General features: G+C 35.7%; 1 protein-coding gene across 1 annotated transcript in view; it reads right to left on the minus strand.

Moving 5' to 3' along the window:
• Positions 1–19192, minus strand: part of LOC138308846 (tetraspanin-1-like) — a 50107-nt gene that overhangs the window by 3948 nt on the left and 26967 nt on the right. Inside the window, exons 3-7 of the mRNA XM_069249873.1 lie at positions 11243–11458; positions 9149–9223; positions 8359–8469; positions 2618–2806; positions 629–712 (exon numbers count right to left, since the gene is read on the minus strand). Coding sequence (XP_069105974.1) covers positions 629–712; positions 2618–2806; positions 8359–8469; positions 9149–9223; positions 11243–11458 — 675 coding nt within the window. The remainder of the gene's footprint in view (positions 1–628; positions 713–2617; positions 2807–8358; positions 8470–9148; positions 9224–11242; positions 11459–19192) is intronic.

Below are 19192 nucleotides of genomic sequence, written 5' to 3' on the forward strand. Positions count from 1 at the left end.
AGTAAATGAGAAGAAAACAAACGTTTAACGTCAAATTGTAAATTCGTCATATAATTTATCAATCTGTGAGACCATAAAAGAAAGATTCTTAATATGGTATTTTGTAAACAGATCACAATACATAATACCGTGTGTTTATGTTTTTGATACATGTCTTCCAGTAGTAACAATAACAAAACAATACACTATGATATTTTTAATATCTTTCGGTTAAATACTTCGTTTGTGACAAATAGTACAGTGAAACATATCGAATCTTTGTGTTTTTGACTGACAAAAATGCATAAAGCTACTGCAACACCAATAACTAAAACACACAGATAACGGTAGAAAAGGGCTTGGTTTATGACCGATGGTACAATAGTATGGTTTTATTAGCTTAACGTCCTATTAACAGCCAGGGTCATGTAAGGACGTGTCAGGCTTGTTGGTGGAGGAAGGCCAGAGTACCCGGAGAATAACCACCGACCAGCGGTCAATACATGGCAACTGTCCCTCTTAGATTTCGTACGCATGACCCAGAGGTAAAGGACTTGCGGCAATATGTCGAGAGATGTTAACGACTCGGCCACTGTGGCACCAAACAATAGAAACAATAGAAATTGTCCGGTATTAACTGTGAACGTACCTGACAGAACACAATAGCCGCGGCTACACCTATAATGACACACTCGTACCGGTAGAAGAGGTCTTCTATCGCGTCCTGACATCCCTGAAAACACAAAAATCTGGTTTTGTTATAAATACAGAACTTTTCTTTTTCTGTCCGTAAGAAAAAAAATTTGTAGATGGCAAACTTTATGACGGGGACATCACTGCTGAAGTGAAGAACTCTAGTAATGCATCATTACAACCCTCGGCAACCACGGATCGCGCTTCGTACATCAGGATAAGACGTCGTGAGCCTTCTACGCCTGATGGTAGAGCGTCCTCCAAGCAGCCGCCATCATGACGTACCAAATATGATAACGACACGGAATAGCGTGACGCAAGCGATGATCAGGATGAGACATTCGTAAAGACCGCCACCAGATAGGACACACAGGAGAACATATCCACTGTTAAGATATGCTCCTGGAATATACACAGAATTTTTTGTAATAAAATTGTAAACGATGATTTTTTGGGAAATTTTGAAGAATGTGATATTGTTTTCCTCAGCGAAGGTTGGGTAAATGATGATTTCTCAGTAAATGGGTTTGAATTTTTCCCTCCGTTCAAGAGAAGTAAATGTAAATGAGGTGATATGATTTGTTTATTTAAACCTTGGATTGAAGAGCATATTTCTCTAGTTTTTGTTGAAGCTGATAGTGTCGTATGGATTAAATTAGATGGTAAATTATTTAGCCATAACATTGACACCTAGCTTTGTTTTGCTTATATTCCATCAGTAAGGGCGACCTTCTACCATAATTATAATGTTGATATTTTTGAAATATTAGAATCAGGTATTGCGAAATTTATTCCTTTAGGTAACGTTTATGTTACAGGAGACTTCAATAGTAGAACTGGCCGGGATAAAGACTTCATTTCATTCGATGTATTGCCCCACACTATACATAACATTTTAGGCAGCGTTATACCATATGGCGATGGAAATTATAGTATTTTGCGTAATTATGAGGATACAGTTGTCAATCAATTTGGACTATTACTATTTGTAATTGTTGCGACACTAGCGAAAGATGTAAAGTCAGTACTGTATTGTGGACAGAAGAGGCAAAACACAAATCTCTGCCGAAAAAGTTGATAAGAATAAGTCTTTGTTAACCGCATCATTAGATGGATTAGAGTATAACGGAGAAAGTATTGACGTTTGCTTAGAGTTGTTGACGAATAATATACATTCAGTTTTTGATGAGTTTTGTGTCAATGACAAATTTGTAAGTAAATGTGATTGCCAATGTCACCAAGTTAACAAATGTAAGGAGCCAGATAAGCCCTGCTTCAATACTGAGTGCAAAAGATTGTATAGTGAGTATAGAAAATCATTGTATTTATTCAATAACTGTAGATCCCCCGGCAAAAGGGAAAATTTAGTTTGTCAAAAGAAAAAGTATAAAGTGTACGAATCAAGGTTAAAACGTAACTATCTTCAAATGGAAGGAGATATGTTAAGTATTTTAAAGTAAAATGACCCAAAATCGTTCTATAAGCATTTTTTCGAAAAGAAATAGCCAAAATGCAGGAAGCTTAGGCTTGGAACAGTTTTATGAGCATTTTAAAGGTATTGGCAATAAACCGGTTGCGTGCTCTGATGGTAATTTGGATCAAATGCAAATTAATGAAAGTTTATATTCTGAACTTGACAATGATTTTAGCGTTGAAGAATTATTAGTTGCAATAAAAGGATTACAAGGGAGTACTAAAATTTTCGCGATTTTGTCTAAAAAGGAGAAAACCTAATTTAAATGTTATTTTTAGTTTCTGCTTTCTGGCTTTAAATGATTCAACCATTTCTTTACATTTCGTGGATCAAATTGTCACGATTTTAGCGATGGCATATCCCGCGATAATAACCGGTTCTACAGTCCATGATCAGGAAGTTTATTACCATCGTAATTAAAACAGAAATTACGTTAATTACAACAATTAGTTGTCATAGAAGTGCAATTACCGTTAGATAGGCGTTGTCCCCTGTCGGGGCATACACACAATTCTGTAGGGTAGACGTGTCATTGGCGGAGGGAGAAGGTCTACAGCACGCGGGAGGGATCACCATAGCAACGGACGAGTCCATGGTCCTGTTCCATTTTGTCGCGTTGGTAACAAAATCTTTATAGTCGTAAAACCCGCAACATTCCATCTGCAAAATGTCAAGCAAATAAAATACAATTTATAGAAAAGGTATTGACTTATTATTATATGATGAAATATATCAAAGTCGAATCTAAGATGTTTGTCATTTCCTTGAAAACGTTGAAAGGATATAAGATATAATCAAAAAGGGAACATATCACAACCATTTAATAATTTGATACATAAGAGTATTCCATCTCAAAAAAGCTTTTATTACTAAAAGGGTTGTGTTAGCAGCTTTAATATGTGTTTTTCTCTCTAGATATCAAAGTATTCGACTGGAAGGATAATGCCTTGTCTGCGGCCGTCATATTCAAAATATTTCTATCATTTGTACAATCGACATTTGTTTTATATAAGCTCAAAATACCGATTAGCAATTGATTAAGAAAAGCGCAAATAACTTGCCAATTTTTTCTTTCTTGTATATTTGCAATGATGGCTAAGGCTGTAGATTATGACTAGCTTCCAGGGAACATTGACTGGGGATGAAGTTACTACGTTATATTTACAATTGCCACTGTTTCTGTGTTGATAAACTATGTTGGGGCAGATCTATTTATTTCTCAATAACTTAAGTGCAGAACGTGACCCGATTCGGTGCGTTTAAATACAATTTGTACATGTAAACAATGGCGGACGTCTTTCGACATGCAACAAAATCACGTGTCAATGTTTACAAATAACTCATGTACAAATTAATCGGAAACATACAATAAAACAGAATTAGTTTTTGGAATGTGTTTTTGCTGTTTGACCCGAATAAAATAACTGAAATATAAGAACTATTTTTTAATGTCATGGAAAAAAGGGCGAGATTAAGCTGCAGCCAACTGCATGTTTTTTTCTGAATGGCTGCTTTGCATGGATAAAAATGACGGCATTATAATTTTGACGGCGAATAACATACGGTAAATGATTGTATCTGTCGTTCAGGTTGATTTCATTGTTCAAAGAAAATATTGTAAACAGTTTACGGAATTTGCCTCGTGTTCCATTGGGTTTATCATCTCATAAACTAAGTAAAGTAAGAGGTTAATCCTTAAATAACTATCATTTCGTTGAAATCTTGTACGTTATAAACAGTCTTAGGCTGTAAATTACGATTCATTTCCCTTGAAAATTGATAAGAGTATTAATAAAATAGATATAAAGAAGAAAGCATATTTTTTAAATTAAGAATTAGTTTAAAAAGCGTTTGATATAAAACTCTTTACATTGTTTGTTATCATTGTATGGTGCTTTATATTTTAATGTAACGTAATATTGTAGTTTTACTTAAAATGTCGATGATAGGATAAATATTGAATCAAAAACATTAATGAGATCCTATCATGAGTCTGGTGGCACTTGGTAGGTTTCATTCATAACTAACCGTAGCATAGATATAGGACTTTGACTTAAACCTATAAAACGTGATCTCTACTAAGTAGGTGCTAGGTACGAGTACGGTGTTAAGGAACATACGGGTTTAATACATGTTATACATCGGATGCATTAGACTCGCCACGCCTTGCGAAAAAAACCCTCTAAGATTCGTTTCATGAAATTTCGCATGAAATGAACATTATATATATATATCAATAGTTATATGAGATGTTAGCCTGCCCTGTAATTTACTTTGCTAATGTGTACATAGATAACCAACTTTATTGAAACGAAACTAAGTGGGGAATCAGAGTACCGTTAGCTATTTATAAAATGTTAATGTATCATGATAGGACATTATATCAAAACGACTTTGTAAAATCAATAATATACTTTTATAACATATCCATAGAAAATTGAACATTTAATGGTTTCATTTTTTTAAGTCTACGAGTCTGTATATGTAAGTAAACGTAATCAGCTTAGGGAGCGGAAGGACGATATGAATGGGATACAAACCTTGGTTGATGATGTTCAGTATATATTGATTATATCAAGGACACGGACTATCAGACAAATCGGCTAATGTGGCAGATGAAGTGACGATGTGATACAGAGTATCAAGGACACGGACTATCAGACAAATCGGCTAATGTGACAGATGAAGTGACGATGTGATACAAAGTATTAAGGAGAAGTGTTTGGTCTTGAGATATCTGCTAAATGGCACGAAACAATTGTTATTCTTTTCTCTTCTTTGACCCGGGCAGCTTGGGTATTCTATTACGCATTTATTTTAATATTTATTTTCCCTTTGATTCTATTATATTTAGTTATAAGCCTTTTTCATCATCACCTTTATCATATCTATTTATAAAAATTATTTATTTTCGTCATTTCCGGATATTGTAACGGATTTTTATAGGCTTTGCCTGCTATCCAATACAATTGATAATACATTGTACTTTATTATATTTATGATCTATATTATAATTATATTTATATATTGTATTACCAATAAAATATTTTGAAATTAAATAACAATTATTCAGTGACTAAAAAAGTTAATTTAAAACGATAAACTTCCTTTGACACAAACATTTACGGTATTCAAGTGAACGATATGAAGCCAGCACCACATATATAACGAAGAGACTTTCAACATCTTGTTAATACCAGATTTTCTAGAAGATGGACCAAACATTTCAAAGAAAAGGAAGGTTTTATTGTATTTTGTTTTTTGTCCATAATATAATTGAACAGGTATATATAATACACCATCTCGTACAATTCAATATATGTGTATAAATATGTATTTAGAATGGGGCCACGGTGACCGAGTGGTTAAGATGTCTCAAGCCCTCCACCTCTGGGTCGGGAGTTCGAATCTCATGTGAGGCAGTTGCCAGGTACTGACAGCTGTCCGGTGGTTTTTCTTTTCTCCGGGTTCTCCGGCTTTCCTCCACCAACAAACCTGGCAGTCCTTAAATGACCCTGACTGTTTATAGGACATTACACTAATAAATTGTATCTAACAACACAAACGGGGTAACTGGTTCTGGATTAATTATTATATAACAACACAAATAGGGTAATTGGTTCTGGATTAATAGTTATATAACAACACAAATAGGGTAATTGGTTCTGGATTAATAGTTATATAACAACACAAACAGAGTAATTGGTTCTGGATTAATAGTTATATAACAACACAAACAGGGTAATTGGTTCTGGATTAATAGTTATATAACAACACAAATAGGGTAATTAGTTCTGGATTAATTATTATATAACAACATAAACGGGGTAATTGGTTCTGGATAAATAATTATATAACAACACAAATAGGGTAATTGGTGCTGGATTAATAGTTATATAACAACACAAATAGGGTAATTGGTTCTGCATTAATAGTTATATAACAACACAAACAGGGTAATTGGTTCTGGATTAATTATTATATAACAACACAAACAGGGTAATTTGTTCTGGATAAATAATTATATAACAATACAAACGGGGTAATTGGTTCTGGATAAATAATTATATAACAATACAAACGGGGTAATTGGTTCTGCATCAATAGTTATATAACAACACAAATAGGGTAATTGGTTCTGGATTAATAGTTATATAACAACACAAACAGGGTAATTGGTTCTGGATAAATAATTATATAACAATACAAACGGGGTAATTGGTTCTGCATCAATAGTTATATAACAACACAAATAGGGTAATTGGTTCTGGATTAATAGTTATATAACAACACAAACAGGGTAATTGGTTCTGGATAAATAATTATATAACAACACAAACAGGGTAATTGGTTCTGGATAAAAAAATATCTAACAACATAAACAGGGTAATTGGTTCTGGATAAATAATTATCTAACAACACAAACAGGGTAATTGGTTCACGATAAATAATTATCTAACAACACAAACAAGGTAATTGGTTCTGGATAAATAATTATCTAACAACACAAACAGGGTAATTGGTTCACGATAAATAATTATCTAACAACACAAACAAGGTAATTGGTTCTGGATAAATAATTATCTAACAACACAAACAGGGTAATTGGTTCACGATAAATAATTATATAACAACACAAACAGGTAATGGTAATTGGTTGGATAAATAATTATCTAACAACACAAACAGGGTAATTGGTTCACGATAAATAATTATCTAACAACACAAACAGGGTAATTGGTTCTGGATAAATAATTATCTAACAACACAAACAGGGTAATTGGTTCACGATAAATAATTATCTAACAACACAAACAAGGTAATTGGTTCTGGATAAATAATTATATAACAACACAAACGGAGTAATTGGTTCTGGATAAATAAATATATAACAACACAAACAGAGTAATTGGTTCTGGATAAATAATTATGTAACAACACAAACAGGGTAATTGGTTCTGGATTAATAATTATATAACAACACAAACAGAGTAATTGGTTCTGGACAAATAATTATGTAACAACACAAACAGGGTAATTGGTTCTGGACAAATAATTATGTAACAACACAAACAGGGTAATTGGTTCTGGATAAATAATTATATAACAACACAAACAGAGTAATTAGTTCTGGATAAATAATTATGTAACAACACAAACAGGGTAATTGGTTCTGGATTAATTATTATATAACAACACAAACAGAGTAATTAGTTCTGGATATATAATTATATAACAACACAGACAAAGCATTTTGTTTAACAACTATTATCGCAGCTAGCGATGCAATGAATTGTCAGTAAATAAAATGTAAATTGCATACTCAATAATTTTATGTGAAAGTTTATCGTGGTAAGATGAGGACAGTGTTAACAGGTGACAATGTATCATAAAAAGTGTGTTTCTGTTGGATAAAGAGATCGCAGATTCGTCTGGGCGGATAAATGTAACAGAAACACTGTAAAGTCTACCGCCGAAAAGTGTTGCCCTTACCATACATTATTTTTCGATTGTTTCTGACTGTTTAATTTGCAAAATTCTATCAAAACATATTTTTCACATATTTTTCTCGCTCAATAACCATTACCTAAAGAAACATATCAAGGACCATGCCCAGGCAATGTGATACGTGACGATATTGGGGGTATGACTACGTGGTTTTTATACTAAATGCATTGTTATCCGATTCTACCAGTGAGTATCAGCTTCCTGAACGACGCATGTATACATGTACTATGTTTGACTCACCCTTTTGACAAAGCTATACCATCAAATACAGAAACAGAACAAGCACCAGGTAGTTAAGCAAGTGATCCAATATATTGTTACATAAGCATCTATATATGTCACTACTACAAACGCTCTCCCTAAATTCAGTACATATAGCATCTGATTTTTTCTAGTATTATGTAACAAGTATGAGACGTTTTGCATGTCATACCGAGAAGAATACACTTCAGGACTAATTGGATAGTAACGAATAAGAAATCAAATAAACAATTTTCACTACATAAAACTAAAGTTGAATAAATTTTATAATAAGATTAAAATGTGTTTGAAAGGTCATCGTTTAATGTTTCATCACCCTCACCCTCCGAAGGAGTATAATGATGTCAGATTAGTTCTATACAACTAGTTACACAATATATAATCATATCACATGACTTATCCCCTGGGTAACAGTGTGATCACGTGTTGATGTTTTACCATACCTCTTGTTGGAAGTTGTTGTAGTGATACGTAAAGAAATCTTCACTGTTCAGTATACCGTCATATCGCTCTGCTATCTTCTCAATAACTGATTCCTCCATGTTCTGTTCCCACTGTAAAACAGCGACAGTAGCGCAGGATAAGATAAGGACAACGACAACGAGGTTATTTGGGTACTGAAGAGATTGGTACCGAAAACTGATATAAAGGAGCAAATTCTATTTAAATGTAATATTTATATCTCACCATGTGTTATTTATATCTCACCATGTACTTTTTATATCTCACCATGTGTTATTTATATCTCACCATGTGTTATTTATACCCCACCATGTGTTATTTATATTTCACAATGTGTTATTCATATCTCACCATGTATTTTTTATATCTCACCATGTGTTATTTATATCTCATCATGTGTTATTTTTATCTCACCATGTGTTATTTATATCTCACCATGTATTATTTATATCTCACCATGTATTTTTTATATCTCACCATGTGTTATTTATATCTCACCATGTGTTATTTATATCTCACCATGTGTTATTCATATATCACCATGTATTTTTTGTATCTCACCATGTATTTTTTATATCTCACCATGTGTTATTTATATCTCACCATGTGTTATTTATACCCCACCATGTGTTATTTATATCTCACCACGTGTTATTTATATCTCACCATGTGTTATTTAAATCCCACCATGTGTAATTTATATATCTCCATGTGTTATTTATATCTCACCATGCGTTATTTATATCTCACCATGTGCTATTTATATCTCACCATGTGTTTGAAGACCACTCCCAGCACTGTACCTGCCACCTCGATAGCCATTACAAGGGACAGCAAGGTTACGTACTGTAAACGTAAAGAATCACTATGTCATTACCTCCTCTGGGATTCCTTACAAACAACTGATACATACATGATACATATAAGTATGAAAGTTAAGACTTTATATGATACAAGTATACCAAACATATTTCACATTTTTTATATTGTTGTACAAGTTTTGCCTTTTTTTCTGAAATAACATTTATTACAATAATACGTGGATTACTATTCAAACATGTGTTTTTTGGTTATGACATTGTTGTCTGAAACAGTTTTCTTATTCTTTAAAGGGACAATTCAGTCTAAGAGTACATTGAAATTTGCATATATATCGGAAACAAACTAGTTCTAATGGACATTAGATTAGTTGGTTTTACTGTGATATGCAAGAAAAGCCCACTGTAACGTGAAATGTATGTAAATTATTCAAACTCGCTTGCTGACCGCCATTACGCATTGTGGTCGAACGTCTTGTATGCCGAACCCTGGCTCTGGCTAGTGTAGTAAAGATTTTTTGTGTCTAGAACTACTCAAATTGCTTTTACAGTAGTGTGTTTACGTTATCATGTGCATGTTTTTATCTAAATATAGATTTGCCAACTCCTCAGTGGCTATGTATTGCATTTGTTAACGTACGTGACTAAGCTCGGGTATGGGTACAGCATACATGTTATACCTGCTTCAACGATTCGGAATTTCGACAATATCATTCAAAATGCTTAACAATATCGTGGAATTTGTCAATATTTCTTGCGATATGTTTCATAAGGAATGTAAAACAATACATTTGTATCATATTTTGCTTCGTGATTATATAACAAAATTAGCCTCATTGTTTTTGCATAAAAACTAGAGCACAAGGCCTAAAGCACGCTTCACGTAGATTTTGGACATCCGAACCAGATGATTGCTGGTAAGTACTAAAATCAAATGTAGCAATTATGGTGTTAATGATAATAACTATTTTTTCTTTATTTATTTCCCTTTTTCTTCTTTGTTTATTCTTTTTTCTCTTCCTCTATTCTTTCTTTCATTTTCATTTATACTGATTTAAGTATTTTGGAAATATTGAAATATTGTCTCTTATAAAATAATGATATCTATACGGTTAACTACTAGACCACTGTTATATCGTTGAACTCAGAACTCCTAAAGTATCTTTATGTTTTTGACCTCACCACCCCTAAAAGGATCCGCTATATCTTTTAACTCACCACCCCTAAAAGGATCCGCTATATCTTTTAACTCACCACTCCTAAAAGGATCCGCTATATCTTTTAACTCACCACTCCTAAAAGGATCCGCTATATCTTTTAACTCACCACTCCTAAAAGGATCCGATAAATCTTTTAACTCACCACCCCTGAAAGGATCCGATAAATCTTTTAACTCACCACTCCTAAAAGGATCCGCTATATCGTTTAACTCATCACTCCTAAAAGGATCTGCTATATCTTTTAACTCACCACTCCTAAAAGGATCCGCTAAATCTTTTAACTCGCCACTTCTAAAAGGATCCGCTAAATCTTTTAACTCACCACTTCTAAAAGGATCCGCTAAATCTTTTAACTCACCACTCCTAAAAGGATCCGCTATATCTTTTAACTCACCACTCCTAAAAGGATCCGCTATATCTTTTAACTCACCACTCCTAAAAGGATCCGCTATATCTTTTAACTCACCACTTCTAAAAGGATCCGCTAAATCTTTTAACTCACCACTCCTAAAAGGATCCGCTATATCTTTTAACTCACCACTCCTAAAAGGATCCGCTATATCTTTTAACTCACCACTCCTAAAAAGGATCCGCTATATCTTTTAACTCACCACCCCTAAAAGCATAAGCTATATCTTTTAACTCACCACTCCTTAAAGGATCTGCTATACCTTTTAATTCACCACTCCTAAAAGGATCCGCTATATCTTTCAACTCACCACTCCTCAAAAGATCCGCTATATCTTTTAACTCATAACTCCTAAAAGGATCCGCTATATCTTTTAACTCACCACTCCTAAAAGGATCCGCTTTATCTTTTAACTCACCACTCCTAAAAGGACAGGACTTTCTGTCGCTACTGCTATAACACCATATATACCAAACGCTAATACGCATGCGCCACCGGCAATGACGATGTATGCGCCGTTCTTGACAAATGATTGGTCAACTACGGAGAACTCCTCGAGATGCGTCAATCCAATGAAGCTGGGATTGTCGAGGGCGACCCATAGCCCCATCCCTAATGCTACGGCGCCAATAACCTGAGAGGAAAAAAACGGAAAAAAGTGTTCAATTTTATGGCTAAATCTCCATCAATCAAAATATTATTAAATAAAAAAAATATTAATGAAATAATATTCATTTCCTGAGGTTCAAGAGGTTAATATCTTATTTCACGGTCTTATCCTGGTGTAATAAGCTGTTTAGAGATCATTATATGCTATCACTTCTTTTGATATTTGATAATGCGCACTATGAATGGTAACAAATGGTCGTCTTGGTATGAATTATTATTGACCTCTTCACGTGTTCATCAACCTCGCATAATTGAACTTTCAGAAGCACCAATTCCAATTGTTTGTATAACAATGTCTGGGTGTATCACTGTTACATCTGTCGATACTTTCGCATTTGATTTTATATTATATATCATTATTTGATACTCACAACTGGACTAGAAGTCAAAATAACTCGTGTATGACATCGTTTAAATATTTTTTGAAATCACGTATATCATATTTTATTATTTTCAGAACTGTATTAGCATCGATATCAGATTAAACTTAAGTATTTAAGGATTTATCGTTGAGGCTGTTAATTCCTATCACCCTATGACGGCACTTTAACTTCCTGGTATATAAATATAACTAATCTATTTTTATAAAAAGTTTCTTGTATTTCAAATTATTGGATATTTTAGCTGATATCTACCATATAATCCTTACTAGAGGTGATTCAACTGAATATTTGCTTCAATACTTTATAATCTTATAACTATTAACAATCAGATATTTTTTTTTCTGAAATTCTGTGCTATCCATATTTGTGTATATTAAATTTCTTGAATTTCATCTAACCCGAAGATGATGCCATTAAACATTTCAACTGGCGAGATAAAGAACTGACACGTGTTGTCAAGGTCACGGGTCGAATGCACTTCTAAATGAATATTGGTCTGTTTGGTCGAATACATTTCAACTGGCAAACGCGATACAGAACTGACACGTGTTGTCAAGGTCACGGGTCAAATGCACTTCTAAATGAATATTGGTCTGTTTGGTCGAATACATTTCAACTGGCAAACGCGATACAGAACTGACACGTGTTGTCAAGGTCACGGGTCGAATGTACTTCTATATGAATATAGGTCTTTTTTGGTCGAATATATTTCAACTGGCAAACGCGATACAGAACTGACACGTGTTGTCAAGGTCACGAGTCGAATGCACTTCTATATGAATATAGGTCTTTTTTGTCGAATACATTTCAACTGGCAAACACGATACAGAACTGACACATGTTGTCAAGGTCAAGGGTCGAATGTACTTCTATATGAATATAGGTCTGTTTGGTCGAATACATTTCAACTGGCAAACGCGATACAGAACTGACACGTGTTGTCAAGGTCACGGGTCGAATGTACTTCTCTATGTATATAGGTCTGTTTGGTCGAATACATTTCAACTGGCAAACGCGATACAGAACTGACACGTGTTGTCAAGTGTAACCCTATAGAGGTAGGCAGGCTGGTAGCCTTGCTTTAGCCCCAATGATATTATTGGTGATAGACGATTATAACCCTATAGAGATAGACAGGCTAGTAGCCCTGCTTAAGTCCCCATGAATATCATTAATAGATATGATATTTGAATATTCCCGCTAGGTAAACAGGAAGTGGGGTACCTGTTGAACCTTGACAGAAGTTGTCATGTTAGCCGTGTATAATCGTGGATCGCGGGGCTGAGTTAAATTATAGTGTATTTTATAAGAGTACAAGTATTAGTTATTTAATAACAACCATGTATATATTTATTAGGCTGTGTTTAATTTCATAGTGCATTATTGTGGTGTATATAATGTTGCTTATACCTAGTACTGATGTGTAGTATATTTAAAGGTCAGTAACGCGGGATTGTTTACTCATGTTTGCAGCCAGAGTTAGGTTGTTGTTTTAAGGCATGGCCAAACTAGGTGACCGAAATATCAGTAAATTGTTACGGCACCTACTTAGTAGCGACTATGTGGGATGTTCTGGAAAGCATGACAGGACATCGCACGGTCTATGCACGTGTTAAACTAGGTGACCAATTTATTAGTTAATTGTTACCAAATAGGTATGGGTATGGTAGGGACTACGTGGAATGTTCTGGAAGGAATGACAGGACATCACGTGGTCCACACACCTGTTTAACTGCGCAGTATAGTTTGTGCAAAATGTGCATATTACAGGCGGTTCTGTCCAGCCTCAACCAAGTCCAGTCAGAAAATCAAAACATTTCTATTTTGTTAAGCCTGCATCAGGCGCCGGTAAGGCTGTATTCTGAATTAAAATTAGTAAATTTTGACAGTTTATGATGAGCTGGGTAACCTTTGGGGCAAGCATTGTCCCAACGGCACGTGTACCAGTCACGTACCCAATCATTATAAATAGAGGGCCGCAATAGGCCCCAGTCAGACTGAAACCAGACGGAGACTGAAACTAGACTGAAATTAGACGGACATTAGACGGGAATAAGACTGAGACTGGGTACTTCCGCCTCACATACACCTACGTCACCGCCTCCTCTAGGGCCACCTTTGAGAGAGAGAGAAAGTGAGAACTCTTGTCTACACTTTGAATAAAAGCCGTCAACAAGCTTCTACCCTACTCCTTGTCGTCATTTCGACCAACACAGCCATCCATAGGACGACAAGGTGGGGTAAGAGGTTATGTTATTTGGTGCCGTGACCAGGATCTTCAATATAAAGAAGAAAAGAAAGAACCTGAAGACGAAGAAACAGACGGCTAAAGGTAAGCGAAATTTCTCTACTTTGATTAGTACCTCTAGTAGCTGACCATTTTTAATGTTGTTTAGGTATTTAGTGGTATAGTTTGGTTAGTTAGAAACCAGGTACTGTCAGTATACATATTTTTGGCAATATTTAAAGATGCTCCACCGCCGACAGAGCATAAATGATGTTAATCATTTGAACAATAATTGGTGTTTAATCGTGTATATATATGCCTAATTAACACAAAAAATAATATAAAATAATTTATTTCGCCATTGGTGCATGCGCAATCAGTACTTCATTCCATATAAGATATAGTGTCACGGAATTTTTTCGGGATGCAATTAATTATTTTTCATATCTTTAACTTGAAGTAAAATTAGAAGCTCAAACTTTTCAATGGTGGTAATGGTGTAAAGTAAGTAACTTTTGTAACTGAATAAAAATACTAAATCGTCTGCTCCTGTTTTTTATAGTGAAAAAATACCATTTGTCAGCGGTGGAGCATCTTTAAAAAAAAAAAAAAAAAAATATGTCTCTCAATTTAGATGTAGACATGGCCCAATTAACTGAGCGTATGGCAGGTCTAACACAGACAGAACAAAATAAAAATATGCCCACAGATCAGAATATTGCTCAGGACGATAGTGAGGTAGTGTTCAGAAACATGGCACAACATTTTAAGAACTTCTCTGCAGCTATGACAGCGCAGGGAGGTTTTCCAGGTCGTTAGGTCATTTGAGGGTGACCCCACTAAATTCAAGACCTGGATAAAAGAAATAGAAAAATACGCGAAATTAGTAGGGCTAGATGACAAGGAAATCCCTAAAATAGCGTATCAAACAAGTGTAGGTTCAGTAGGGGATTTTATCAAACGATATTTAGACGATTTAGAGGGAGATCTGTCTTGGGAGGACCTTAAGAAACTCCTCAAACAAAGATTTGCTGACATAACAGATTCGCATCAAGCTATGGCCTTAATACGTAAAACGATACAGAAACAGGACGAAAGCGTCCAGATATACGCTGAACGACTCCTGCAAGTAGCAGAAGACGCGTATCCTGATGCCCAGGAATGTGAAAAGGGCATTGTTCAAAGACAATTAGTTAACGCCTTTTGTGATGGGTTGCATTTCGACTATGTTAAGATGAAGGTTATGCGCGAGGACCCAGACACATTAGAGAGGGCGGTACATATAGCTATGCGCGAACAGAACCTTAGGAAAAGGTTCAATCTAAGACAGGAACATGTATATGACCCTCAGGTAGCCCCTACGCAAGACACCTACTTTAACCTTAGACATAACGAAACTAACACGAGGCGAGAAGTACCAATGGACATTGACCACACCAGACAGAGACAGTGTTATAAATGTAGACAGAACAATATCATGAGACATAGACCACGCCCAGTACAAGACAGAAATAGTTTTAGGGAAACACAGAGACAGACACCCCTTAATAGAGCCCCTAGAAATAGGTATTCAGACAATAGCAGATATCATAACCAAACTCAAAATAGGTCGTATAGTACAGGTAACAGAGTGCAAACTCAGAACCCCCCACAAGTGCAGTCATTAGGTCGAAATAAACAAAGATCACAATTCAGATGTTTTCAATGTAATGAAGAAGGTCACATAAGAAAGAACTGCCCCCAATTAAATAGAAAAGGTAGGCCGTTCAACTAAAGACCTCGCTTCATAAGGAAACCGATGGGGCGAGGTTGAAAAGAAATAAGAAGCATGTGTCTAAGAAAATAGAAATATCAGGTAACCCAAGTACAACTGTGATAAAAATAGGTAAACAAAAATTAAGAGCTCTCTTAGACACAGGTGCTGAGGTTTCCATAATCAGCAATAGGATTTTTAAGATGTTACCGAATAAACCACGACTAAGAAAAGAAAGCATGACTCTCCAATCCGTCAGCAGTACACCGCTCAAGGTAATAGGTTCAGCAGACATTTCATTTCAAATAAGACATTTGACCTTAAGACATAAATTTTATGTTGTTGATGGCATGAACAGAAACTGCATCCTTGGTTTAGATTTTCTTAAACAAAATGGCGTTAGAATGTATTTTGACCTTGCATGTATGCGTATAGGTAAGACCTATGTTCAATTAGAGGAAGACATACATATTGCCTCAATAATAAGGACCACCCACACAAGACATTGTTAAGACCGCAAACGGCAACGGTATGTCAGGTAAGACTCCCAAGAACTTTTAAGATACCAGGATCAAAGCTCTTAGAGATATCACCAAATGACACTTGTATATATGATGAACCTGGTTTGACCTTACAAAACGGTGTAACAAAGGTCACGAACCCTCGCAAGATACCTATCTTGATACTTAACCAAACAAACAGGACGATTAACCTAAAACGAGGAAGTGTAGTAGGCAAAGCACAGGCCTTAGAAGACAAAGACATTTCAAGTATAACTGCGACAAAAGACGATGACAAAGACGAAGAAAACTTTAAGGAGGTAGATGTACCAGACGAGTACAGTGCTGAGACACTAAAGATATTAAGAAGAAACAAGGATCTATTCGCCAAAAAGGATTCTCAGCTTGGACATACAAAGACAGTTAAGATGCATATAGAAACAGGAGATCACAAACCAATTAAGAACCGACCTTACAGGACACCCCTGAAGAAACGTCAAGTAGTGTACGAAGCTATTGACGAGATGTTAAAGGCAAAGGTCATAGATAGGTCTAGAAGTCCCTGGAGTTTTGGCTTAGTGGTAGTTGATAAGAAAGATGGAAGTAAGAGAATGTGTGTAGATTTTAGGAGTTTAAATAAGATTGTTACCCCGATGTCAGTACCTCTTCCTTTGATAGATGACATTTTGACCCTCCTAGGACACTCAAAACATTTCACTACATTAGATTTGAAAAGTGGATATTGGCAAGTAGAACTCGACGAGGAAAGTAAACAAAAGACAGCTTTTGCCTGTCACAAAGGACTATTCCAGTTCAACAGAATGCCTTTCGGACCAAGTAACGCCCCTGCTGTCTTCCAAGAATTGATGAATATTGTCTTACAAGGATGTGAACAATTCGCCACAGCTTACCTTGATGATGTCATAATTTACAGTAGGACAGCCGAAGAACACCTGAAACACTTACAGATAGTCTTCAACAGGTTAAGACAACATGGTCTCAAACTAAAGCTTAAGAAATGCACTTTCTTCAAGAAAGAGACGGAATATCTTGGCTTTATGATTACGGACAAAGGTGTAAAGCCGGACCAAAAGAAAGTCGAAGCTATTAGGGCCTTACCAACCCCTACTTGCGTAAGAGATGTAAGAGCATTCATTGGAATGTGCGGTTACTACAGGAAGCACATCCCCAACTTCTCAAAAATAGCGGAATGTCTTACAGAACTAACCAAGAAGTATGCTAGGTTTAAATGGACTGAAGAATGTCAGAAGTCATTTGACTATCTTAAAGAAAGTCTTACAGTAGTACCTCTACTAGCATACCCAGACCCAAACCAACCATATGTGCTTTATACAGATGCATCAGACACATGCATAGGAGCTTGTCTTACACAGAAGACAAAGGAAGGTGAAGAAATGCCACTTTATTACTTGTCACATAAGCTTAGCCCAACACAGCGTAGGTGGTCTGTGATAGAGAAGGAAGCTTTTGCTGTGGTATATGCTCTTCAGAAGCTTGATAACTACTTACACAACAGTTCCTTTGTAATAAGAACGGACCATCGCCCACTTTCTTACATATTCTCAGACAAGAAGACATTGAATAAGAAACTCTCCTTATGGTCCCTTACTGTAGCGTCCTATAATTGTAAGGTAGAATATATTGAAGGTAGATTTAATTGTTGCGCGGACTTACTATCGCGACTACCAACAGATACAGCGGAAGAAGCTGAGGATAAGCAAGGAGAAACCCAGGAAACTAAAGACATTCATGATGTCTTGGACGTAGATGACAGAGCCTTAGAGATTGGAGCTCTCAACTCTAACAAGTTTAAGCCAAGAGACTTTGTCAGTAGTACAGTTGATACTCCAGACGATATTGTTAAACCTCATATGAATCTCCCTAAAGACATAGACATAGATCATGAGAAAAACTCAAGACAATGACGAAGACATATCAAAGCTGAGACTTAGACTTTGTAATGGACAAGCAACCAAGAGTGAGGAGGAGCGCTTCTTGGTTGTAGATAACTTAGTGTATTATCTGTCAAACGCGGAATCAGATGACCCGGTCTTGAGACTTTACATTCCGAAGGAACTTGAAGGAATGGTGATAAGACAGTATCATGATTTCCTAGGTCATATGGCAGTTGACAAAACATATGACGTAATAAGAAAGAAGTATTATTTTCCTTTGTTATACAAGAAGGTTCACCAACACATTGAAAAGTGTGTGACTTGTCAGACAAGAAGTCACAGTAACCCTCATCCTCCTCTTCAAGACAGCCAGATACCCCCATACCCTTTTGCTAAGGTAGCAATGGATTTGTCAGGCCCTTACCCCCAGACATTATCAGGAAACAAATACATCGTGTCGTTCATAGATGTTTACTCTGGCTTTCCGGAAGCATTTCCAGTCCCTGACAAATCAGCAGCAAACATTGTACATCTTATCTTGGAAGAACTATTCCCAAGATATGGTAGCGTATTAAAACTGGTTACAGATAACGGTTCAGAGAATATCGCTAGATCAGTAAAGGAGACACTAGAAGCATTGAATATCCACCATGTTACCACTTCCTATTATTGCCCCCAGTCAAATGGAAAGGTGGAGAGATTTCATAGAACGATGGTAGACATTTTGGCCAAGAAGATCAAAGAAAACGTTAACACGTGGGATCTTTTCTTGAACCAAGTATTGGCCGCAGTAAGATTTCATACCAGTGAGGTAACAAAGGCTTCGCCTTTCTTCCTGCTTTATAACCGCGATGTAGTACTCCCCTTGGACACAATCTTAAAGCCAAGACGGCGGTATGCCGGTGAAGAGTTACACAAGA

Source organism: Argopecten irradians, chromosome 15 (genome assembly GCF_041381155.1).
Source record: "Argopecten irradians isolate NY chromosome 15, Ai_NY, whole genome shotgun sequence".
Lineage (NCBI taxonomy): Eukaryota > Metazoa > Mollusca > Bivalvia > Pectinida > Pectinidae > Argopecten > Argopecten irradians.